Genomic DNA, 27,373 nt, shown 5'->3' on the forward strand with positions numbered 1-27,373 from the left:
GATGGTATTCGATTTCTCCCCTTCCTTTCCCTCACTACCCTGTGTTCTTGTGGTAGAACTTTATCAGTTATTTATTTAGCTGCCAGTAATGTATCCTGTTTACTTCTGTTGTATCGCATGGATCTCTATGAACAGTCCTAATTACTGTGTTCATTTGTTTGATCAGATTTCTGACTTTTTGGGTTTTATTAACCTTCAGCAGTCTGTTTCTTGCATTGATCTTGATACATCTGTCCATGTCTATTAAATCAAGCAATCATCTCCCTTGTAACTCCTAAGCATGTTTCACCAGACCAAAGACCAGGCTTTCTGCTCTTTGAAGATGCTTGCTGTCTGCATCAGAACATCACTTGCTTATCAAACAAGGTTTATAGGTTGGTACTAGGCTGTCGGCCCTAGGGCCTATACAAGCTTAGCCATAACAATTCCCTGGCTATTACTTCCTGCACTATTTACTCCCCTGGACCCCTGTCTAGCAGGGCAACTGACGTGATCTCCGGGGTGAATTTCCTTTCTCCCATCCAATCGTCAAGGTTCCTTTTGAAGACAGCCAAAGAGGCACTCTGCTTGACATGTATGGGCAGTCTATTCCAGAGTCTGGGGAGTCTCTGGGTCAGGAATGTTAGTATCCCTACAATTATTGTTAAGGGAGACCATAGTCCAGGTATGCATACCTCCAGATTCCAAAATCCTCAGGAGCAGCCCACCCTCTAAAGACAGTCTTGTTTGTTCCCAAGGTGTTCCTTTTAGCCGTACATATGTCTCTTGAGTGAGTCTGTCCTCCATAGACTCAGGCATATGTTCCGCCAGGATTTTGGACTAATTTGACTCAAGGCTTACTTCTAATTTTCTGCTGTTACAGCCAGACTCAGATTAGCCCCCTGTGGTAGGAGTCCCCCAGCTAAGAGATGAGAAAGTCTCTGTAGTGAGAAACTTAGGCTCCTCTGACCCTGAAGAGGAACTGGATTGTAGTTGCAACACTTCTGTCTATTTGGTTTGACACAGTAAATTAGGATATTCTGGCCACTGCCTCTAAGACAGAGGAAATTTAATGTGGAGACAGTCTCCAAGCAGTGAGAGAGAACACTTCAAGTGGCATTTTCAGAAGGTCTTTGACTCCTAGAAGAGATACTGGGATGAAGTCACTGGCATTCCCCACAGTCCTTAAGTAAGTTAAACAACTAAAACCAGTCCAAGTAGCACTTCATTCATCACAGCTTAGCACCTTGGCTACTGCCTGTAAGGAATATAAAAGGCATTAACAAATTCCGTAATCACATTAGTTAAAAACAAACCAATAAAATGTAAGTATTGATCAAGCTTATTAAAACCCTTCACATCAAAGTTGTCCATGCACATTCATTATCTAGTGATTTAGGTCTTAATGTATCAAACTTCAAAATAAAAAGTATTCACTGCAGAACAACTGTTAATGTTGTGTCTTTTGGCTTTTCCTGGTTAGGGGTCGCCACAGAGGAACTCAGGTCCGCTAATGATTGTCAGTAGATTTTTACGTGCCGAGTTGCCGGCCCTGACACACAACCTTCAACGAAGGTACGCCCATTCACGCATGTCCCCCCCACACACACACAGAAGACGCTCTAGCTGAGTACTGAACAGGACAACGTCTTACTGTGAGGCGACAACGCTACCGCAGCACCACCACCGCAGGTAAAGCAGAACAACTGTTAATATGGTGTATTAAAAACGCAACAGAAAATGAAGACACTAACCTTTGTCTGTGGATTGATCCCTGGACTCCCATATTCCTTGTGGTTGTCACTGCAACTGAACCATTAATGAATTGCAGGATAATAGGGTACCCGGTTTCCTCAAAGTTCAGTGCATCTCCTTTCAAATAGAAAACCACCATGATGCTGATTTTTTTAGTGCAGAAGCGACCAGTGCAAAACAACTATGAACTTTGTGTGGTATTAACAATTTAACAGGAAAGAAAAACATTGACCCTTGCCTGGTGATTGAATCCAAGAACTCCCACATTCCATACAATTGTCATAATTTATTTTTTATTTTTGTATTTAACATTTGTTTACTGGTAAAGTCCGACTTGGATCAAAGCCATTTTTCAGTGGAGGCCTGGGGAGAAATGCTCCAGATGCATGTCTTTGTAACATCGGAGGAAACCCACATGAATGCTGGGAGGACATGCAGACTCCACACAGAAGGCACCCCAGCCAAGAATCAAACCAGAGAACCTCTTGCTGTGAGGCGACAACGCTACCACTGCACCATCCAAATCATCATGGTGGCTTTCTAGTTGAAAGGAAACACTGCTGTTGAGGGAACCAGGTACCTAACTGTCCAACAGCTCCTTATTGGTTCAATGGGAGTAACGATCACAAGGGATAAGGGGGTCCTGGGTTCAATCCTCAGCCAAGGGTCATTATTTTCCTTTCCTACTGAGTTTCCAAAATAAAAGATGCTTCTGTACATAACAAAAAGTATATAACATCACTAGTCTTCCTAAAAGTGGATAGCAGCTGCCCACTGATGTGCACTAAGATGGCTTACCATTCTAATTGAAAGAGATACGGTAAAATAGAGCAAGTTGACAGAGATGTCAGAAATATATGGCCAGCTTAAACAGTTAATAATATCAAACTGAAGGCAGTTCAAAAAGAGTTGTATACACCCAAATGTGCAAGTATTAGATACTTTTATTGTAATCCAATAATACATAAGGGTTGTAAGAAACCTTCAGGTAGGCTGCTTGTGGCAGCATTTTACAAAATGCTGCCAAACATGCTAGGAGTTTTCTGAATGAATATGCTTTGTAAAGCTCCCTTTCTTTTAGACTCAAGTCACTTCCTTTTTAAATTAAGACTTAGAAAATGGCAAATATATTTTCGTTTACTATAGATATAAACAGTCTGTTCTCTAGTATCAAGATTGAATTTGGTATAGATGCACAGTGTAATACATGAGCTTACCAAATTTTGCCTTATGCATAGTATGTTTTTCATTTTAATGGTAAAATGTTTTGGTGGAAGTTTGGGAGTGCTATGAGTACACACTTTGCACTCCATATGCCATGCTTTTTGTGGAGTTGGTAGAGAAGGGGTGCATTATAATGAATACTTTTTATGTCCCAGATGGTGAGATACTGTTGCATAAGATGATGACCTGCTGTTTCTCTGTAGGGGAATGTGAAGAAAGGGATGAAGGACTGTCAGATTTCCAGTGAATCTAGCCTCACCATTTCAGAAATGTGGACTAAGACGTTTGATTTTATTTCCTGTTCTTAGCTTCATACTATTCTCATGTGTCACTGTGTAAATCCTTTTCTTCCAAACTGGATTGTGAATCATCTTTCCGTTAGGGTTTTCAGAGTTAAAACTAGGGGATTATTGCTTCCTCACAAGAGTGTAATGTCAGGAATCCCTCATGGCTCCATATTGCACCATTTTTCTTTAACGTTTTGCTTTAAATTAGATGTGTAGTTCTTTTGACTGTCTAAGTTTGCTGATGATTGCAGACTAAATAATGTTACCTAAAACTGACATAAAAATGCCAGATTTTAGTGTCAGTTAATAGTTTGAATTATGATATTCAGCTAATGACCTCACAGTAAATTTATTTAAGTCTTCTATAGTGTACTTTCATTAGGGCAGTAATTATCCCACTTTTCTGTTAAATAAGCAGCCTTTAATGAGATTGAATAGTTAGGACTCAGAGTACAATATGATCAAACATAAATTGTAATGCAGATATGGTGTCTAACTGATGTTATTTCCTGTACAGTTAAGGCTTTGGTTCCTTTATTTGAGTTTGGTTCATTCTGTTAATGTATAATAACAAATTTTGTATTATATATTGAATTTGAAATGTTTTGTAAGGTTCAGCGATATTGCACTTGTAGTATTACTGATACAAGTAGTGTTCATTAGGATGATGGTAGGCTTTTGTTTTAGTTTCATTGTGTTGTTGCTTTAAAGGGAATGGTTTGTAAAATAAGTAGCACTCATGATGGCTTTATAAATTGTTTGCATCTTAAACCTTTTCTTCTTCTAGGGTGAATAGGATTGTGGTCCAGCTGTTAAAATTCAAGCTTGTTATTTTAGTGAATGTGTGACTTTTCTTTCAGATTTACAGGAGTGATGATTGAGTGGCTGATAGATGTCCTTCAAGGATGCATCTGCAGTCATAACATATGGGTTGTCCTGCCTCAGGCAGCCCTTCGGTCGGCCGGATTCCAAAGTCTGGGTCTGGCCTCGGCTGATGTCGCACTTTCCCTGGCGTCAGAGCTTCTGGGGTATAAAGGCATCAGCCGACGCCATTTTCCTCAGTCTTTCTTGCCGCGCGGTGCCCAAAGCAGAAGCTGTTCGCAAGTGCCGGTCGGTCAGATCCAGAGATTTCAGCTACCGAAGACTTCGAAAAAAGCTAAGTACCCCGTTGGGGACTCTTTCTTGCCTCAGCCGATGTCAGACAAAGTAAATAATTGTTTAACTTGTGGGAAACAAATACCTCATAAGGATTTCCATTCTTACTGCCTTCCTTGCTTAGGCCCAGACCACGACGTATCAGCTTGTTTAGCCTGTGCCTCCTTCAACCGACGGACTCTTAGACGTCGGTCGGAGTTTGCAGAGGAATTTTTTGGAACCGCTTTTGCTTATAAAATGCCTTCGGAGACTCCGACGCATTTGGTCAAAAAGCAAGGAAAAGGACCGACACTCGCGGCCCGCGGTTTCGGCTGAAACCACGGCTAGGCCTACCGCGAGTGTCTCTGTTTCGGCTGAAACAGAGTCCACGGTTATTACTACTACCGAAACCATACCTCCGACCACCAGCCCCGGCTGAGTCGGCTTCAGAACTCCCTACCGAAGCTAATGCTCAAGAATTGTCTGACACCATTCCTTTGGACATTTCTATCCCTGCACGTGGGGCAGCTAGGCCCCCAGCTTCTATGTCTTTTAAGGCCTTCTCCAGGGCTAAAGCTGCCAAACTTTCAAAAACTTTGCCTGCCAAATCTACTTCCCAGAGGACTTCCTCTAGTTCTCAGATTCTAAGTCTTGCTGAGAACCTTATATCCTTAATTAGGGGTTCCCAACCTCACCCAGACAGGGCCTCACAACCTCCTCCAGACAAAAGGCCCAGGACTGATCCCTCTGAACCTCTCTCCTCAGATTACTCCACGGATGAATCTGATTTGTCAGACCATCGGGAAGGGGCCTACTCACCTTATGAGGATTCAGATGCAGAAGATTCTATTCCTTCGGCCTCCCCACCTGAAGAATTTTCCTTTGGGGAGACTTTACACTCCATGAGGGAGCACTTTCAATGGCAGGGTCAGGATTTCTCTGATTCTCGAAATAGATTAAGGACCTTTTTGCATTTGCCCCAGCATAGGCCCTTAGCCATACCACCTGTTCTAACTGTAATTGATGATGTGTACAATGATGTCAGTACTGCACCTGATTCTCTTCACCCGGCCCCTGCCAAACCTGACAGATATTACAGGGTCCCAGATTCTCACTTCCACCTGTATAAAGCCCATGCTGCAGACCCAGAAACTATTTCTCAGGGCCCTAAAGGGATTGCAGCTGCTACTGCCAAAAACCCCCTTCCCTCTGAAAGAGAGTCTAGAGCATTAGAGAGATGGGGAAAAAAGGTTTATACATCTGCTACTCTTTCTGCCAGGGCATTAAACTGTCAATTCCATATGATACAGTACCAAGAATTTTTGTTAGATCAGCTGAATAAGAAGCTTTCTTCTCCTGAACCTTTAGACCGTAAATCCCTTCAGGATTTGGTACACAACTCTCAGCAGGTCAGTAACCATTTCTTAAAATCTAGCTATGATGCACTGGAGGCTTCATTTAGATCAGCTATGACTGGGGCAGTAATTCGTAGGCATGCCTGGCTGAAGGAGCAATCTTTGCCAGACCATGTCAAGGCTAAACTCCTCGATGCTCCAATGGAGAAACAAAATTTATTTGGCTCCCCTGCACAGGAGATTCTAAAAAAGGTGGAAGAAAAAGCAAAATCTGTGCAAACAGTAAAGGAATTCCTGCAGGTCCAACCTCCGAGGTTCAGCAGAAACTGGCCTACAAAGAATTGGTCCTTTCCAGACACCTCCAGAGCACAGAGGGGCAGGAACAGACGCCCTAGAGGCAGAGGTCAATCAAAGGGTGCTTACAGGGGCCGTCAGTGGCAGCCTGCCAACCAGAGGAGTAGTGCCACAGCTACATCTACAACCACTACCACAGGACAGACCCAATGACTTGACTCTGATTCTGCCTACCAGGGATCAACTGGAATCTCCCTTGGGCGGAAAGCTGGCTTTATTCTCAAAAAACTGGCATTGTATTACAAAGGATACATGGACATTGCAAACAATAGACAAAGGATACAGGTCTTACTTCCACACTTTGCCAAAAAGGGGCGGAATGCCAAACCTTCCACCAAACCAGAAGGCAGAGGCTTTAAGACAAATCAGCAATTTACTTCAGATGAAAGCTATAGAAAGGGTACCATTTATAGAACAAGGCCAAGGATTTTACTCCAGATTATTCCTGGTACCAAGAAAAGAAAACCAATGGAGGCCTATTCTCGACCTGTCTGCGCTCAACACTTATCTCATTGTGCCAAAATTCAAAATGCTGACCCTACAGCAACTTCTTCCCATGCTGGGCAAGGAGTCTTGGCTGGTGACTCTAGATCTCAAGGAGGCATACCTGCACGTCCCTATCCGACCAGATTGCAGAAGACACCTCAGATTTCTTGCAGGATCAGAGCATTATCAATTCTCAGCATTGCCCTTTGGCTTATCTACTGCGCCCAGAGTATTCACGAAATGCCTGGCATCAGTAATTGCACATTGCAGACTTCAGGGAATTCAAATTTATCCATACCTGGACGACTGCCTAATACAAGCGGACAACAAGAAAAAATTGTTAAAGGACTTGGCCTATGTCATACACCTGCTACAAGCCTTGGGATACACAGTCAACATCCAAAAGTCAAGACTAGTGCCATCCCAAAGGATAACCTTTTTGGGTGCGGATCTGGACACAATCACTCAGATGGCTTTTCTCACAGAAGAAAAACAAAAACAACTTCCAGATTATTTCATGATTATGACAAGACAAACTCAGCTTACTGCAAGGAAAGTCCTGCAGGCCGTGGGTTACATGGCATCCTGCATAATCTTGATTCCACATGCCAGGCTGCATATGAGAAAATTGCAATGGTACCTAAGGAATGTATGGTCTCAACACAGTCACAGTCTAGAAACCATGATACCAATCATTCCATGCCTTCAAAAGGAATTCCTGTGGTGGGCTCAAGCCTGCCAGTCCAACAGAGGGTTGCCTTTCAACAAACCAAAAACAAGGCAGACCATCACCACGGACGCCTCAGACCGAGGATGGGGAGCACACATGGAGGACAAATGCATCCAAGGCCTATGGCCTCAAGGACAGCTAAGCATGCACATAAACCAAAAGGAAATGCTAGCAGTGAGGCATGCAATCGAGGCATTCAAACCATTCCTCCAGCAAGGACATCTGTTAATAAGGACAGACAACACCACGGTCATGTGGTACATAAACAAACAAGGAGGCACACATTCCTACCCTCTATGCCGGATGGCAATGAATCTGTGGAACTTATGCCTGAATCTCAATATCCAGCTGCAGGCCAAATTCGTACCAGGAAAAGAAAATACACTAGCAGACAGCCTAAGCAGAACTACCACGGATGCACACGAATGGATGCTGCATCTAGACACCTTCAAACTCATAACAAAGAAATGGGGAATGCCAGAGATAGATCTGTTCGCCTCCCCACTCAACCACCAACTGAAGAAATTCTGCTCAAGGACATACCACCCACAAGCCTGGAGGGTGGACTCTCTCTCTTTCAGCTGGAATGCCCTAACAGTATATGCCTTTCCACCTCTCCCATTGATGTACAAGGTTCTACTGAAGATCAGGGAGGAACAGCCAAAGGTGATACTAATAGCTCCGGACTGGCCAAGACAACACTGGTATCCGCTACTGAGAAGCATGTCTCAGGTGAACTCATGGCCTCTTCCCCTATAGCCTCTTCTTCTAACGCAGAACAACTTCAAGACCCTACATCCAAACTTGAAAACATTGCAACTAACTGCCTGGAAAATTCCTTAAAACCAAACCAAACTGTTTTATCTCAGAGGGTGAAGGACATCATCCTGGAGGCTCGCAGACCTTCCACAAGGAAGACATACTCAGCTAAATGGAAGAGATTTCTCAATTGGAACACATCAAAGGGCACAGATGTCACAGTGGCAAACCTCGCACACATCCTAGTGTACTTAGCAGAATTGTTCCGCAATGGCCTGTCTTATTCTTCCATTAAGATTCATGCTTCAGCAATTTCAGCAGAATACAATATGGATCCACCTATCTTCTCTCACCCTCTGCTTAGGCAATTTTTGAGAGGGATCAAAAATGTTAAACCTCCAAGGAGACCCCCACTACCTGCATGGGATCTCAATTTTGTGCTGGAAAAATTGACACTACCTCCTTTTGAACCAGCAGCATCAGCAGATCTACAGTTTTTATCTTGGAAAACTGCTTTTCTTCTGGCAATCACTTCAGCAAGAAGAGTATCCGAGTTACAGGCATTAATGGCAGTGCAGCTTTTTCTTATTTTCCACCAGGATAGAGTGTCACTGAGAACCAATCCTACTTTCATGCCAAAGGTGGTATCCAGGGTATCCTTGAACCAAGCTATTCATTTGCCTACTTTCTTCCCTAACCCACAGAACAAAGGAGAAAAACTTTTGCACACCTTGGATATACACAGACAACTACGCTACTATCTGGACAGAACTAAAACCAACAGAAAAACTGACCAACTTTTTGTAGCATATGCAACTGGGGTGCAAGGAAGAGCAATTTCCAAACAGACAATCTCAAAATGGATAGGAAATTGCATTCGTTTTTGCTACTCTTTTCATGGAAAGACAGCTCCTGAAAATATCAGACCTCATTCCACAAGGGCCACGGCCACCACTACAGCTTTCCTACGAGGGGTGGCTACCAAGGACATTTTAGAAGCTGCTACTTGGAGCTCCGTGCATACATTTGCCAAGCATTACAATCTACCTTTATACTCCAGATCCCGAGCAGGGTTTGCAACTGCAGTTCTGCAGGGGATCTTAACTACACCATCCTTCTCTTAGTACCTCCTCCCCCAGTTTGGCTATGGTATTCTACCCATATGTTATGACTGCAGATGCATCCTTGAAGGACATAGTACAGTTTTGTACCTACCATAAATGTAGATGTCCGATAGGTATGCATCTGCAGTCAGGATTACCCACCTTCCCTCTGTGGTATTCCTAGGGTGCTTACCCCTCTTTCAGCTAGCTGGGGGAATCTATTATGGTGTATTTGTTTGTTTGTATATATATGTATATAATTTGCTACTGTTTGGAACTTTTCAGCATTTATCCAAATTTAGCCTTCCTAGAGGGCACCTGGCATCTGGGGCAAGAAACACTGAGGAAAATGGCGTCGGCTGATGCCTTTATACCCCAGAAGCTCTGACGTCGGGGAAAGTGCGACATCAGCCGAGGCCAGACCCAGACTTTGGAATCCGGCCGACCGAAGGGCTGCCTGAGGCAGAACAACCCATATGTTATGACTGCAGATGCATACCTATCGGACATCTACATTTATGGTAGGTACAAAACTGTACTTTTGGCTGAATCCAGATCAGCTGTTGGTAGATTTATCCTTTGTAATCTGTATAGCTTTGTGCTAATGACTTATGGATTCATTGCATAACCAGTTTTGGAAGCTATGAAACTATTAGCTTAATTTACTCAGTTCTGTGACAACGGTGCTGTGCCCGTTGGCTTGTGCTTTGACACAGAACACACACATTTGGTTTCGTTTGAGGATAGTCTGTACTTGTTCTGTGGGCAGTAAAGAAGTCAGTGTCATGCTTTTGTAGATCCTGTCTTTGCTATCTTCTACCCAATATATGTTGAAAGCAGATGCCTTAGAGACAGAAGTCAGATTCAAACATGAAGTTGAGATATGTTTTCCCATTGTACGCCGTCACAAGCACTGTCCAGAAGCCAGTAATGTGCCAGGAAGAGCCATGACAAACTTTTACATACGGTCGTAGCTTTGATCAGACTTAATGTCCTTTGTAGTGGTTGTACAGTCTCCAGTAACAGTCAAAGCAATGTATAGATCAAAAGACCTAGTCTTTGTCTTCTGTTAGAAATGCTTGAAGCCCTCTACATTTATTTATTTATTTATTTATTTATTTTTAAAAAAGCTGTGTCCGTAGATTTTCAACTATTTTTTCAGCTTTCATGTGGAATTCTCTTATCAAAAACTGGTGGTCCCCATCTTATTTTTGTCTTTTAGCTGGGTGAAACATTGTCAGTCACTTAATCACATCCCCTCCCCCGGATCTAGCTTGTGCCAACCATGGGTCTGCTACTTGGGCCAAGGGTCATTGACATCACAGAGAGGGCTCCATCGAACTTGGCACTAGCTGTTCCTCAATTTGTCATGTGATGCAAGTCAGCTGTTTGTCATAGTCCTTTAATACAGACATTTGATTTGGATGGATGTTGCCCTTGCCTTCTCAAGGCCATAAAGTAACCACAAGAAATCGATAGAGCTCCAGCTATACAATACTGTGATTAGCTAAGAAATGTTTCTTAAATTAGTGAATAAATTCTGAATCACACCACTTGTGGAAAACACTGGTAGTAAGAGTAATTTTGTTTTTTTTTTTATATAGTTTTGGTGGAATTTCGCTGTCTGTTCCTGACCCTGAGAAGTCTATCTTGAAGCCAGGTTTACAACGGAGGCCAAAGAAGAGGAAGGTCATCAGTGTGGAAGATTTTGAACAAGCTGTGAACCAGGATTTACAGAACTTTCATTGTATAGTCTATTCTTTTAAGTGATTCATTTTAAAATGTTTTGTTGTATTTGAGCTGTTGTGATAATGTGGAATACTTGAACTATAGATCTGATGTCTTCTTCATTCCTCCTCATGATAGGGTCTCTGATCCGGCTTGGCCACATTCTACAGACCTGCATCTGACTCTCAAGCTCCTCCCTCTTACAAATAATGCACTACACCCACCCAAGTACCTCAGATCTCATTTGCTGCTTTAGTGTACTGGATGCAGATCACATGCTCTCAGGCTGTGGATAGTGTTTTTTAAAGTTCTCTTGCTGTGTAACCTTAGGTGGATTCTTTAAGTCCTCCCTCCATTTCTCTTTCTTTCTGTGTGCATGTGTGTGTTTTTTCTTCCTGTAAAGAAAAAAAAAAAAAGAAAAAGTTTCTGTTGGCTTTATCCATCACTAGTTTAAACTTTAACTTAAATATAACATTACATTTAAAGTTAAAATTAAAGTTAGAGGTTTGGAGTTAAAATGTAAAGTTTACCTGTATTCCTAGAACCATTCCATTAGCTTTCTTCAGCTGGTGACTGTTGGTTTTGACAGTTTTTTGGCTATGGCAGACTAACCTTCACCTGGCTTTAGACATTGCACTTCTTGTGGGTATAAAATCCCCAACCAGGATGCCCGCAAGGAGTGCGTGTACTTGCCTGGGTGTTGACCACTTGAAAGCGGATTGTAACATTTGTGCTGCTTTCAATCTGTGGACTTTTGCTGACCGTAGGAATAAACTGATTCTTAGCGGCCTTCTTCCCTCCTCGGCTCCGGAGGCTCAGACCCCTTCTTTGGCTTCTTCTTCCTGTCCTGCTACCGTGAGAGAGTCTAAAAAGCGGTCCCTCCCTGTTTCCCCGAGGGACACTCTTGAAGCTAAGAAACATAAGAAATCTTCAGACCCGAAAAAATTGACACCCCCGGTCAGATCCTACGGATCCAAGGAATGTTATTACCATTTCTCCTCCACCTTCTTCTGCTCCTACGTCAGATCCAATACCTCCGGATCCAAGGACTTGAAGGTCTCCTGCTCTGTCTTCCAGGTCAAAGCATTCTTGGGCCCCCCTTTTTGGCTTCATCCAAGTCCTCCAGAAGCTGGTCCGTGGCAGAAATGGACAGGATGATGAGATTTCTCAAGGCCCAGATCCAGATGTGGGGGTAGTCTCGTCTCCGTCCCTGGTCATATCCGTGAGCTACCCTGGCCATTCCACTAGAATTCCTTCTTTGATCCAACCATTAGTTTCGGAGTCACAGGATTTGGTACTATCGTTCATGTCGGGCTCATTGCAGGAGAAGCTTCCTTCTATGTCGAGGATGCCCTTGACTAGCCGTGTTCCAGACTTTTTGGAGCAGAGCGAGTCTCGGAGCTTTGGAGTTGGTGCTGGATCCGGGGGACTGTGGTCAGCTCCATCCTCCTCTGAGCCATCCATTCCCTTAGGCACCTCGACACTCTGCAGTTCATGTCCAATCCCTTCTGGAGTCTGTGGATACAAGGTGAGTCCTGCCTGTTTTCCATCGGTGGTTTCTGCTTTGGGGGAGACTAAAAGAACTTCTCCTGGTCCTTCAGCCTTTCAGATAGTGGAGAGGGCTTTCTCCGAAGTTAGAGATCTGATGGCACATGTCCCCCATTCCGCCCCCATTACCCTCATCAGATCCTGGCCTTGCTCCCAGTCATCCTGCCATGAGTCTTCCTGTCCTGTGTGGCCTCCAAGAATTTCCTGTTCCCTTCTTCTGACATTTCCTCAGACTACTCAGCTCATAAAGTTCCTCGGTAGAAGATGTGCAAAAGGAGACCCCCCCCCCCATAGAGTCTTTAACCGAGGACACTGACGTCAGTGAGGGGGAAACATCCCCCTGATCCCCACCTGAAGATGTTTCCTTTGGGGACATGTTAGAGATCCTTAAGCAGAAAGGTGGGTGATCTGCCCATCCTTCTTCCTCTGAGGAGTATGTTCTCTTGGCTTGGACATGTTCGGGATGTGCCCATCTATGCCTTGGGTGAACCCCTTCCCAGTGCACACCTTGGTTGACTTAGTGTCCCACTGGACACCATCGAGCCTATACCCAAATGACCCAATAGGTTGCTGGTAACCCCCCCCCCCCGCAGATAGGAAGGGTCCTGTGATTGATGCCATTGTCGTGGTGGCAGACACTAAAAAAGAGCAGGCAGAAGAAACTGCTAATGTCCATCCACCTAACAAGGAGTCTAAAGCATTTGATAAGTTTGGGAAGCGCATCTATGCCTCAACCACCTTGGCGCTGTGGTCATTGAACTACCTGGCTCATTTTACTCCGCTACAGAGAGATTTGATCAAGGAACTATCTCTCTCTGTCAGAGTCCATACCTGCGAAGGAATTTAAGAAAGTTTCTTCCAAGCTGACCACTGTTTCATCCATTGCCAACTCATTGATGAGGTTAATCTCCCATACCATCGAGGGCACCTCGAGAGCAGCCAATTCAGGACTTTCCCTAAGCAAACATGCCTGGATGAGGCTGTGTGAATTTTGGGGAGCCCTTTAAGATGTCTTTCATGAATGCCCGTTTTGATGGCTCCTCCCATTTTGGGCCATCAGTTCAAGGTACACTTACCTGCAGCGAAAAGGACAGGAAGACCCTCTCTGCTGTTGGAATCAAATTTTCTACCCCTCCCGAGGTCCTTCTCGAGGAGCCAACATGCAGGTAAGAAAATGTGGTTTCTCAAATCCCAAGGGCCTTTCCAGGACCCACATGGAGAACCGTGCTGTAGAGGGAGAGGGGGAGGGTTTGATGGTAGACACCACCCTAGAGGCAGAAGGGGGTCTGCAGAACCATGGCTTTAGGGAATTATTTTCAGATGAGCCTTACTGGCGCTTCCTGACTGTCCGTCTCTGGAGGCTAGTCTGGGGCAGACTAGCTTTGCACCCAAAAGCCTGGATGGACCCAGTTGACTCAAAACCATTGGGTGCTAAGCATAATATCCAGAGGCTATTCCATTCCCTTTTCTCTTCTTTCCCCAAATTCCAAAAGCCTTCTTGACGTGCCACCCGGTCAAAGGGAAAAGGCAGCACAGGAAATCCAACAACTGTTGCTAAAGAGAGTCATCCAAGAGGTCCCAACCGCTTCTTTTTGGTGCTGAAAAGACAGGAGACCTAAGACTCATCTTGGATATAAGCAAATTGAATGAATACATGAAGTTGAGGTTCCGAATGTTTGAGGTTCAGTCCATTCTGTCACTGTTACACAAGGACGACTGGATGTGCTTGATAGATCTCAAAGATGCATACTATCACATCAAAATGCAGTCTGGGAGATATCCGTGCAATCAGCTGGGAGCCAGTCATTACCAGTTCAGAGCACTACCCTTTGGGCTAACCACAGCCCCCCCCCCCCCAGGTGTTCAAATGCATGGCAGTGGTAGTGGCTTACTTGAAACTCTGGGGATTCCAGCTGTTTCCATATTTAGATGATTTGCTCCTGACCGCTTCCATGAGACATCAACTAATCCAAGCCAGGGATTACTTAATCCATTTATCACACTCTTTGGGCATCACCATAAATATGAGCAAATCCAACCTGACTCCGGTACAGGATCTGGAATTTATAGGCATGCAGCTCAACACAAGGGATCAGATAGCTTCTCTTCCTTCACACCAAGTAGCCACTCTGTGAAATCAGGTACAGGAATTGTTAGCCCAAAAGACCCCCACTGCTCAATTGATCCTGCAGACCCTAGGGTCCATGTCAGTCGCTAGTCTATTAGTTCCACTAGTCATATTTTTCATGCAGGTTCTCCAGTGGACTTTAGTGACACAATGGTCCGTCCTCTCTTAGCCGCTGCCCTTCACATCAGGTTGACTCTCATTTGCAGGCATGTCACCCCAGTTGGTGGATACAGTCAGACGACATCATTCTAGGCAGACCGTTCTTGAACAGCCCCCCACTATAGCAACCATGACCACTGATGCTTCCCAGTTTGGGTGGGGGGCATTACAATGGGAAGATGGTCCAAGGCACGTGGTTCCCTACCAAGACCAGGTTGTATGTCCGTTTCCTAGAGATGAGAGCAGTCCCCCTAATGTTGCAAGCTTTACAGGATGTTCTCCCTTTGGAGACTATTGCAATACACACCGACCACATGTCTGTTGTGTGGTACATCAGCAAACAAGAAGGAACCTGTTCTTACTCCTTTTTCAGGGAGGCCATGAAGGTGTGTGAGTGGGGAATATCTTCAGACCACCTTCAAATTGCAACGCATATCCCGGGGAAAACCAACAATCTGGCGGACAGACTCAGCAGATAGCTCCTGGTTTTGAATGAGTGGTCCCTTAGTCAATCAGTGGTGAACACAATCTTCAGCTTTTGGGGTCAGCTATGCTGCGACCTATTTGCCTGTCTCCTCAACAACAAATACAGCAATTTCTTCACTGTGATGCTTCCTCCAGGGGTGTCCCCGAGGGGTGTGCTAGTCCACAACTGGTCCCCAGTCTCTTGTATACATACCCTCCTCTTCTGCTCATCTCGAAGTTTCTTCAGAAGGCAAGCAGGTTGAAGAGCTTAGTCATCCTCATTACCCCCTTTTGGCCTCATGTGGTGTGATTCCCCTTCTTATGGTCTCATCTGAAATATCCTCCTTGGATTCTGGAGCCAAGTCAGGATCTCCTTTCTTATCCGTTAGGGATGCAGCATCCAAACCTTTGAACCCTCAGATTGACTGCTTGGTTTCTCCACTTCCAACCCATTGAGACAGTCCAGGCTTAGGTCCCCATTCCGAAAAATTCTTCTAGCCTTGCAAAAGGCTTCCAATAAAACAGTCTACACCAGTAAGTGGAAGGGATTTGTTATTTGGGCCACGAGCAGGAACATGGATCCCTTTCTCAGCACCAGTTTCAGACGTTTGTTGTTTCTTAGCACCCTTTTCGATGAAGGTGCTAGCTTCTCAACTATCAAACCACAATTAGTTGCTATTTTCAGTTTTCATACTGAAAGTCAATCCTGTTCTCTGTCCACTTTTAGACTATGTATCCTTCATGAAAGGTGTTTTCTTATTAAGGCCTCCAATCAAGGACCCATCTTCCTCTTGGGACTTCACTCTTGTGTTGCAAGCTTTGACCCAGCGACCTTTTGAACCAGCAGCAAGTTGTGACATGAAGTTTCTGTCATGGAAGATGGTCCTCTTGGTGGCTATAACTTCTGCTAAGAGGATTTCTGAACTACAACCCTTATTCTCCAAACCTCTTTACATACTTTTTCATATAGACAGTGTGTCCTTATGCACCAATCCATCTTTTATGCCCAAAGTAGCTACCGAGAACAGTATTAATCAGTCCATCCAGTTACCAGTGTTATTTCCCAATTTCTCTAATAAAGGGGAGTATGTTCTCCATCTTCTAGATGTTCATAGACAACTCAGTTTTTACCTGCACAGGACAGGAAGCCTGATCAGCTTTTTGTACCCTTCGTATCTAATAGACTTGAACAAGTGGTATCTGAAATTACCTTGGCGAAATGGATTTCTAACTTCATCTCATACATTTACTCATCCAAGGGAATGGAATTACCTAGACCTCCCAAAACACATTCAACCAGAGCTATGGCTGCTTCTATGGCCTTCTATTTTAGAACTTCCATTGATGAACATTTGCGCAGCAGCGACTTGGTGTAACAATCATACTTTTGTATAGCACTACAAGTTGAATGCCATATCCAGGAGCAGAGCCTGCTTTGGTTCGATGCTGCTCTGGCATAACCTTCCATGAGGGCCACCCAGGATCTACGTAGCTGGGGACTTTCACCCTATAATGAGGAGGAATGAAGAAGACATCAGTTTAAACGGTTATGTCTTACCATATCTGGGCATCTGTGTTGTCTTCCTTCAATCCTCTTCACTTTCTGGCCCAAACATCCCCCTGCTTTTTTCTTCTAGGGGAACCTCATTTATGAAGGGACTCCTATGTCCCATGTCTGAGCCTCATCTGCCATGCATTTGTTGTGTGGGTGTTGGATGTATGCAGTCAGCAAACTCGATCCAAGGTACTTGGGTGGATTTAGTGCAGGTAGGAGGGAAGAGCTTGAGAGTCAGATCCAAGTCTGTAGAATGTGGCCGAGCCAAATCCAAAGGTCGGATCTGAGACCCTATCATGAGAAGGAGTGAAGGAAGACAACACAGATGCCAAGCTGCGGTAAGACATTATGGTAAGATATAACATTTTTATTTCTCAAAACTCATGATTCTGTGTTAAAAGAAAGAGAATCTTCTTTAAAGTATGACAGATAATTTGATAATCTTTTTCTTTTTTGCTGATTTACGTCAGTAGCAGTCTTTTTCACATTTGAACTCATGCCTGTTGTATTCATTGTGAGGATATCTTTTTGAAATGAGAATGAATGGAGACAAAGTATTAAGCCTTTGTCAGACAGTGCTGTGATATAGAGCAGTAAAACCCTGACTGTGGTCCAGGCGCCCTGGGTTCGATTAGCAGCTCAGGAATATGAAATGATCTTGACGGAGGGTGTGCACTCTGGCATTCCTTTCATTAGATCCTTAGCTTAGGCTGGGGACACAGAAAGGTATTGTCTAAATATTCCCACCTGGCTATAATATCTCTCGCTCCGACAGATTCCCCAAAAAAGAGGGTGGTGTAGCCATCCTCTACTCCAGTAGCCACAATCTCTCACCTTTCGTCACACCTATCCCTGACTTCCTCTCACCTTTCATCACACTTATCCCTGACTTCCACCCAGCTGAACTCATCATCCTAAACTGCCACTTTAATCCTCACAAGAAATTTGCTGTTGCTTCCATCTATATCCCCCCTGGGAATAATTTGCCTGTCCTAGAGAATATCTTAGCCTGGTTTTCCCACAGTATACCGTATGAAACCCTCATCTTAGGAGATGTCAACTTGGAGTGGTCCAAACGTACAAGTGACTCACCACAACTCAGTATCAACCTACATGGTTTCCATCAACTGATATCCTCCCCACCCGCCTCCATAAAAACTCATCTTCCAGCTCCATAATTGACTGGATTCTCACGAACTCCCCCCACCACTACCACAGCCCCACTACCTTACCAGACTCCCTTAGTGATCTGCTCCCCACCTCTGTTCTAAGACACTCCACCCAACCTCCCAAGCCCCACCTTTACAGAGATTGTCGTAAACTCTCTAACTTTAATATATCCCAATTCAACTCCATTCTTTCCAGTACAGACTGGTCCATCCTTAGACAAGTCCCTCTCAGTGACGCAGTTAGTATGTTCAATAGCATTTTCCTGAATATCCTAAACTCCCTTGCTCGCTCTGTGAAGATTAGAATAAAATCAAATTATGCTCCCTGGCTTTCCGAGGAAACTAGGTCCCTTATGAACAAAAGAGACGGTGCTTGGAAAGCCTGGATCAAAACAAAAGAACTACCTCTACTGCACAAATACAGACATCTAAGGAATCTTACAAAGAAACTAATAACGAAAAAAGTCCAGCTCAATAACAAACCCAACCCTTGGAGGTTTTGGTTTACCCTTTACAGAATTCTTTCTCCTGGCCTTACCCTAATACACCCCCTCAGGAAACTGCTACCCTCCTCAGTAAACACTTAGACACCATCCAAACACTCATACCATCCAACTTTAGCACAACTTCTCTGCCAACCCTCCAATCAAATTTCTGTTCTACTTTCACCCTGTTCCTGCTTTCTACATCAAATCTCTTCTTCTAAAGCTCAAACACTACTCTCCCTCCACTGACAATCTATCTCCTACCTTCCTTAAACTTGCTGCAGAATCCATTGCCTATCATGTATCTGTTCTAATCAGTAAATCAGTTTGAGAATCCACCGTTCCTACCCTATGGAAATCTTTCTTCACTATTTCCCTGTATAAAGGAAGAAACTCAACAGACCCATCTAACTACTGACCCATCGCCATCCTATCCCCCCCCTCTAAGATTCTTGAAAAATGCATTCACTCACAGCTTCTGAACTACCTCCTCCAGCATAACCTTCTCACTCCCACTCAGCATGGTTTCCGTCCTAACCACAGCACAACTACTGCCTTCCTATCCTTCACTCATGACATGACTGAGGCCAAATATAACAATAAACTCATATCTTTTCTCGTCCTAGACCTTTCCAAAGCTTTTGAAATGGTCTCCCATCCCCTACTGCCATCTAAACTCGCTAATCTCAACCTGTTTTCACCTCTCTTGTCTGACTCTCCAGTTACCTATCCTGCAAATGACTCTCATCCTTTTCTCCATTCCTGTCCCAATCGGTGTACCGCAAGCTTCCGTCTTGGGTCCCCTTCTGTTTAATGTCTTCACCAATGATCTCTATACATCTTGTCAGTCCTCCCTCATCCAGTACGCTGGCGTCTCAGCTCTCATCTCCATCTCTAACAATATCTCTGAGCTCCATATCTAACCCAACATGCCTTTCTATCCACTGAACAGTGGTTGGCTAATAATCTACTTATCCTTAACCCTAAGAAGACCAAACTCTTACTCACCATAAATCCACCTTTGCTATTACATCCTCTAACAATAAAATAATACAACTCGAAACCCACACAAAACTCCTTGGAGTCATCATGGTTAAGAACTCAAATTCAACCTGCACATACTCCAATGCATAAAAAAGACGCACCAGAAACTAGGTTTACTGTATCGCAACAAACAATTTCTAATATCTACTGGCAGACTCTCCCTTGCACAGGCACTCCTCCTCCCCTCCCTACTATATGCTGCCCCACGTCTTACCAACATTCAGGCCACAACCTTGAACAAACTTCAACAAACTTACCATATGATCGCTAGATTTATCACAGACTCTTCATACAATGCACACCACTGCCTCGTCCTAAACTCTCTCCAGTGGCTTGAACTCCCCCAACAAATGCTGCGATCACAATTTCAAATGTTACACTTCATTCGTTATAAACCTTCATCCTGTCCAGCTCTCTCTTCCTTTGTCTCTATCTGTTCTCCACCTCGGAACCTCCGTACCTCTAATCAGCAACTACTAGACACCTACCAACCCAAGAAAACAGTAGGCAAACTTCTATATAAATACTCTGTTGTCCATGCCTGGAGCAAACTTCCCCTAGACATACGTTCCATCACCCACCCATCACTCTTTAAAAATGAACTCAAACTTCATCTGCTTAATACCAAAACTTGCCCTTGTCAAGACGCAACATAAGCTCCCCATATACACATCTAAATAATCCCTCCCCTTTCATCTAGTACCCTACTATGCAGTTACTTCCTAAACTCAATCAATGCTGATGGATAAAATTCTTATGTAAATATGTAAATATATAATTTTCTATGTAAAAACATTGTGTGTATTCCTTTGTGCATGCATTCTATTTTGTGTCTTTAACATGCTGTATAACAATTTGTTTGTAATTTTTTTGACTCAAATATTTAATTACTGTAAACTGTCTGTAAATGGAGCTTTTCTCTTCAGGTCTCCACTGAAAATGGGCCACTAGACCAGGTGGACCAACTCGGTTAACAAATGTCAATAAAGAAATAAATAAAGGGAAGAAGAGTTGGTGGCTGAGATGCCAATGAGGTAGAACAGTACACCAACAAGCTTCACTAGACATCACCCCAAACGCGGTTACAGGTCTACATATGGGGGATGGAAAGCTAGGGCATTTAAAAAAAAACACCCCTGCAGCAGTGTTGACTCTGCACTAGCACTCATTTTCTTCTCACTGGCTGCAGATGTGGGTGTGGATTAGCCTGGAGGGGAGGCTAAGGCAGGTCTAGTAGACATAGTGAATTAGGAGAGTACCTGGGAGCAAGCCTGTGGTCAGCTGCGGGAGTCAAAAAATTCAAGTCTTTGTTAAGCACTCTTTTACTGTGAAGTAAAAGCAGTGGTGTTTGTATAATTCAGTCAACCTTCTGTTGTGATGATCCAGGCCATAAAAAAGTCATATAGACTTTCTTCTTATGATTCATTTTTGCTCTAATCTTTACATTTGGGGACTTGTACTGCAGATGGCCCAGCATCCTCCCTAACTTTCACATCTTTGCAATATTATTCATCTTGGTTTATTCCTACTGCAGTTTGAGCAGGACAGTGAGTATATGTCACTGCATTGTCAGTCTGTCAATTCATCCTAGTTTCCAGGTAGACAAATACGCAAGTGCCTCATTGTGGAAAATCTTTTTTATGTTTTTCCTGCATGTTTATTATTTTCGGAGTTTTCTGGGCAAAGGGGCAGTAAATGTCAGACAGTGATAAGACTGCTTGTTTTTATCCGTGGAAAACAAATACCACAAAATGGCTTCTGTAGGCTGCTTATTATGTTTGTGAACAGGATACATCATCACCTCTTTTTTTCCATTGCACATTGTTCAATTAGGCGACCACAAAACTGAGAACTAAAGCACTCTGACACTATTTCGTCAAGAAAAAAAACTATACACTTTGTCCAAGAACATTGTGAAGTGAGTCATATCTTTGATGGACATCTCGCTGAAAACGTGCAAGGTGCAGCCCAGAAAAGATGCAGAGAATTTTTGGACTTAATATAAACACCATCAAGAGAAGGAATGATGGGATGAGGAAGAGCTTCCTTTATAGTTAGAAAGACGCTCTAGGCTCAGAGACATTAGGGCAGTGACATTCTTTGGCAGCCTCCTGACACTCACTGATGCCTGCTTTGTCCAAACTCTCTGGCATTGCACCTTAGGAGGCTGTTGCTACTTGGATGATGATACAACTTCCCAAGCTGAAACTATTACACTGTTGGTCAGTCTGGGTGCCATCTCTGGTTCTGACTCCTATTTCATGAATTTGTTATTTCAGAGGGTGAGAGTAATATTCCTTCAGGGTTTTTGTCCAAAAGGATTCTGGTTTGCAGAACCAGATTAGAGGTCCATGCTTCTTGTCAGCGGACTGAGGTCTCAAAGGTGATCATCCTGAGAAGTAAGACGGGCAAATCCCTGATACGCATCATTCCTGCCACAGCTTTGGCTAGTTGGGGTCTCCAACCTTTCCTCATCTCAGGCCCCCTTTTAGGACATGATGGAGTTGGTCTAAGGTGTTCTGTTCTACTCCTTCCATATATGCAGCCTTCCTCAGGTCAACCTTTGGTGTCCATAGTCCTTTTTTAAAAAAAGGAAAAGGGACCCTTTCCCCTCTGAAAACTGTTAGTGGTCTGATTTTGAGACAGATGTGCTGGTGTTTATTTCCCAGGTTTGTATGCACCAGCGCTCATTCAGGTAAACCAAGCCAGGAACAAAATAAAAGCCAGAAAAAGAACTGACTCAGGAAAAAGAAAAAAAAATTAAATAAAAATTAGGTAAAAGCAAGCTTTCACACCAGCATGCTTCATATGTATCTAAATGTCAAACCCCAGTTCAGAGCTTAATGCATTCAGTCAAGTCACATGATCACTATTAGCATATTTAATTAATTGTAAGGTTACTGTCCCTATTGCCTAAGCTTTACTGCAGGTTTAATAGTTAGGCATCCATTAAGCCTTGGATGCGTATCTGCCCCAAGTTTAGTTATCCACTTGTATTCAACATGTCATGTTCTCTTTTAAATTTCCCCTCTCATGTTATACACAAATTGCAACACAGTAAAACTAAAATAATGAGCCTCATCTTTCCCTACTTTATGTTTATAAAGTACAGTAATGATAACCTTCCTTCATATGTCAGACATATGCTCACTTATATGTTATCTCCTTTTCGATTTACCAACAGAAGCACTCCCCAAAAGCAGCACCAAACACCACATAAGAGCTGCACCCAGTGGACCCCCAAGAGCAAAGCCAGTAAGGCAAGGTAACACATTAGCAAGGACTCTTGTCATAGACGACTCCATTCTGTGACACACACATGCCCCTGTCACTAGATTGAACAAGGAGAAGAGAACATCTGCTTGTGTGGAGCCAGGCTCTGCCAAGTTATGCATGCACTCCAGTCACTACACTGCAGGTATTCATAGAGGACTCCATTCTGTGACACACGGATGCCCCTCTCGCTAGATTGAACAAAGAGAAGAGAACAGTTACTGGAGCCAGGCTCTGCCAAGTTATGCGTGCACTCCAGTCACTACACTGCAGGTAGCAGGATGATTTCATCATAATTCATGTGGGCGTTAGCGACCTTGTCTGGAGCCAGGCTCTGCCAAGTTACGCTTGCACTTCATTCACTACACTGCAGGTAGCAGTATGATTTCATCATAATTCATGTAGACGGTAGTGACCTGACACCCACTTCTCTGGACTATATGAAGACACATTGTTGATATCTCTGAATATGTGTCTCGGGCAGGTATATGCCTTGCATTGTGCAGCCTTCTACCTTTACCAAGGATGATGCCTTGCATGTGTACTATGGATTTGTATTTTTCTGGAGCTTTTCTCCCCAGGACTCCATTGAAAACGGGCTCCTTGTGGCCCGATTGGATTATCCTGGCAAATAAATAAATAAGTAAATAAATGCCACAGTATGAGCAAAAGATGATTGACTTCAATAATTGGTTTAGTTTCTGTTGTCTTTCCAGTGGGATTCAAAATTTGTCAGCATGGGAGGCTATTGTTAACAGACCGCATTGCTTTGCAAAGGATGGTCTGCACCTGTCTCCCATAGGTTTCTGAATGTCAGATAAACTTTATCTACCCCCTTAGAGCCTTTTTTAGGCTATGCCAAATTGACAAACTTACCGACATAGCAAATCAAACTGAAAGAAACCTAAAGGTGTTACTGGTCAATGCAAGGAGCCTAAACAAGAAACTCCACACTCTACAAGCTCTCTTTACTCTGGAGAATACAGACATTTGTGCTGTTACTGAGATGTGGTTTAAATCTGCAGGAAGTACTCCTGCAGTGCAAGGCTTCGGTGACTCCCTCACGTGTATAACATCAGCTGCACAGGCAGGGACAGAAGGTGGAGGAGACTAAATCTGTATCCACACATTTATAACATCAGCTGCACAGGCAGGGACAGAAGGGGGAGGAGTCTAAATCTGTATCCACACATGTATAACACCCACTGCACAGCAGGGACAGAAGGGGAGGAGTCTAAATCTGTATCCACACATTTATAACATCAGCTGCACAGACAGGGACAGAAGGTGGCAGAGTCCCGGTCTGTTATTAGCAACAAGCATAAGTCTGTGCCCGTTATGCAGGATGGTGATCTGGAATTTATTCATGTGCAAATCATTTGACAAAGTCCCATACCATGTCCTGGCAAGCTGTAGGTCACCCTCTGTGTCCCTAAAGTCCCATAAATTTTACTTAGACTTGCTGGAATAACCCACCATTAAACCAAATACCCTTTTAATGAGGGACTTTAGCTGTCCCTCGATAGACTGGGAAACGCACACTGCCTCATACTCACAGGCACAATGATTCCTGGACTTTATTAACACAAATACCATTAACTGGATAATGTGCACACCTACCAGAGGTTCAGACATACTGGACCTGGTACTCACCAGTGTGGAAAAGTGTTGCATGACCCCCCCCCCCCCCCATGGTTCTTTCCTCACCGGTGAGGTCAGACCACAAAGCGTTATGTCTTTTGAAATAAAAATCAACTCTGTAACCCCAGCAAACCCGTTAACAGTTAGCAAATTTTCCAAAGCAAACCACATCCTATTAAGTGATAGTTTATCAAAATTCAGTGCCCTACTAGCCCCAAGTTCATGGCAACCTGTGTGGAATTGTTTGGAGACCATATGCAATCATATAAATGGCCATACAGTGGTTGCTGTACCTGCATGAAGTAAGTCCAAAACAAACTCTAAAAGCAAGCCATACTGGTAGAATCCTAACTTTAATAGATATATAACAAAAGGAAAAAAGTTGTAGCTAAAATCAGGAAAAGCAACTCCAATAATGATGGAAGCTCTCTAATTAAACTAAGCAGAAAACTAAGAGGACTAAGTTCAACAAGGCCAATTACAGGGTCAAGATAGCCTCTCAGGCTAAAGACAACCACAAGGGCTTCTACAGCTATCTCCAAAACCTCAAAGGCAGCACACATTGGTTTGTAGAACTAGTGGTTAGTGATTCTACCTTCACTAAGTAGAGCAATTTAGCAAAGTTGTTGCTTGACAAATTCAGCTCATACTTCAGTCCCCACACCCTGCCTCCCCATGAAATACTAACATAATCCCCCAGCTATTAAATGAGAGCAGGTCTTGGTGGTGCTCACAGAGGCCAAAAACACAGCCTCAGTGGGTCCTGACAGTATCCTGGATGCCACTAAATAGCTTGAAACATGACTTATCATGACCACTTGAGTCACTTTTCAACTATAGCCTCAAAACAGAATTTGTACCATGACACTGGAAGAATTCAAAGGGTATTCCACTTCACAAGGGTGGACCATCAGTGGACTCCAGAAACTGCAGATATATTAGCCTGACTAGTCTAATATGCAAAACCATGGAATGAATTATGGCAAAGGGGAAGGTCATGCCTGCTGAACCTGGTAGACTTTGAAAAAGTCACCAAGGCAATGGATGAGGGAAAAACAGTGCATACCCCCTATGTGGACCTGGCTAAGGCATTCAGTACAATACCTCACTCAGATATAGCTGACAAACCACCAAACTGGACATAAAACTACTACTTAACTTGCAAGAGTGCCATCTTGCTCACAGACAGGACCCAGGAAGTTAAGATTAGTGATGCCACCTCCACAAACAGACTGGTCAGCAGTGGGCTACCTCAGGGCTCAGTGTTGGGTCCGTTTCTATTCAACATCGATTTCTTCATTGATAATGTTAATGTCCTTAAGCTGACCAAGTTCACAGTTAACTGCACATTGAGAGCTACCATAGATTCCCCTCATGACTCCGATATCTTACAATGGGGTTGAACACAGACAAATATCTGGCGCCACAGTCACGGACTAAAACTCAATGTCAAGAAATGCATTATTGTGCCTTTTGGAAAACTGACACCCAGACTAATTGCTCCCTCGATAGGATACCTCTAAGAGTTGACCCAGTGTTCTGGGATCTGGGAACATATGTAGATAGTAATCTGGCCTTTGACCAATATGCAACCAAGGTAGTAAGAAAATCATTCTGTGTCACCTAAGCTATAAGTAAGAACATAGCTTATAGGTCTAAGGATGTCATAGTGCCACTTTATTCGCCCCTTGTCACACCCATCATTGAATGTAATGCCATCTTCAGCATATACCTGACTAAACATATGCAACATTTCGAACTTCCACAAAGGTTCCTTACCAGGAGAATCCAGTTTATCCCTATACGGACTGCCTTAAAGCCATATCGCTGTGCTCTGTCTCCTACAGGTTACTGAAAGGCGATCTATGCCTGATACACAAGGCAACGTCATATCCAGCTCTGATGGACCTTTTGCACATCTGCAAAATGAAGAACTTCAGAACCACTAGATTCAAGGATTTAAAATTTCCTTGTGACATAAGTAAGGCATGCTGATGAGACCGATATTTGTCTCACAAGGATACCCATGCACTGGAACAGGCTCCCCATCCCATATAAACATAGCCTTGACCAATGCATGGGACTTTGGAAATTCACTGTGGGTCTGGCCTCCATGTCTGTGATAGAGGCAGACAATAATGCCCAAGCTACCATACCCTCTACCGCACACAACCTCTAGAAACATCCTAACTAACATACCCAGAAGAGGTACAGGGAGCTTCCAAGCTACAAAGCCAAAACCATTACCCACACCACTAGTCACTGAGGCTTAGAGGATACCTCTGGGAGTTTGTACTTGGTATCCGATTCCCAAGTCCTTGTTCCCAGGAAGCTAGACCATGATTGTAAGGCTGTAGATTTTTGCAGATACAGAAGCCATAATCCAGGTACTGTCCCTGAATGACAAGTTGTCTAATGGTGTTCAGACCAGGAATCCACATCCCAGTGACTGGAAGAGTAATACATTGGACCACTTTGGGAAGATGATTTCTACTTCTGCTACCCTGGCCTTTTGGGCCTCAAACTTCCAAACATAAATACTGAAGTATCGAGAGAATTTAATGCATCAATGGAAGGATGAGGCTGGACAAACCGAGGATAATGGCAAGAGAGGTAAGATACTGGCATTATACCACCTCACCCCCCCACGTTAGCAAGACTCGTGTCATGTGTGGCTGATGTGCTCTGGAAACGTCATTGAGGACAGCAGCCCACAGTCGGTCATTAGGAGATGTGCTTGGCTGAGTATCTAGCCCCTGCCGGAGCATGTGATAGCGCAGCTTCTTAATGCACAACTGGAGAAGGAGCTGTTCTTCGGACCACCTGGAGAAGTTGAGTGTTTTTTTTTTAGCTTATATTTTTCCCTCCTGCAGCTAGCTGTTAGTGCTTCCCTGTGTCTTCTACCTACCTCCCTGGCCTTTAACTTACTTTGAGAAGGATTGGGCTTGTGAGGAGATCAGAGCATCCTGGGTCCATGTTAAATTCCTGCTGGGAGTGTTTACCTAACTTCCT

The 27,373-nt window shown here is 43.8% G+C and overlaps 1 protein-coding gene across 1 annotated transcript in view; it reads left to right on the forward strand.

Moving 5' to 3' along the window:
• CENPT (centromere protein T) overlaps positions 1-27,373 on the forward strand; it is a 687,603-nt gene that overhangs the window by 333,318 nt on the left and 326,912 nt on the right. The window contains exon 6 of the mRNA XM_044082068.1: positions 10,771-10,913. Within this exon, the coding sequence (XP_043938003.1) occupies positions 10,771-10,913 (143 nt within the window). The remainder of the gene's footprint in view (positions 1-10,770; positions 10,914-27,373) is intronic.

Source organism: Protopterus annectens, chromosome 8.part1 (assembly GCF_019279795.1).
Source record: "Protopterus annectens isolate FY-2018-M chromosome 8.part1, PAN1.0, whole genome shotgun sequence".
NCBI lineage: Eukaryota > Metazoa > Chordata > Ceratodontiformes > Protopteridae > Protopterus > Protopterus annectens.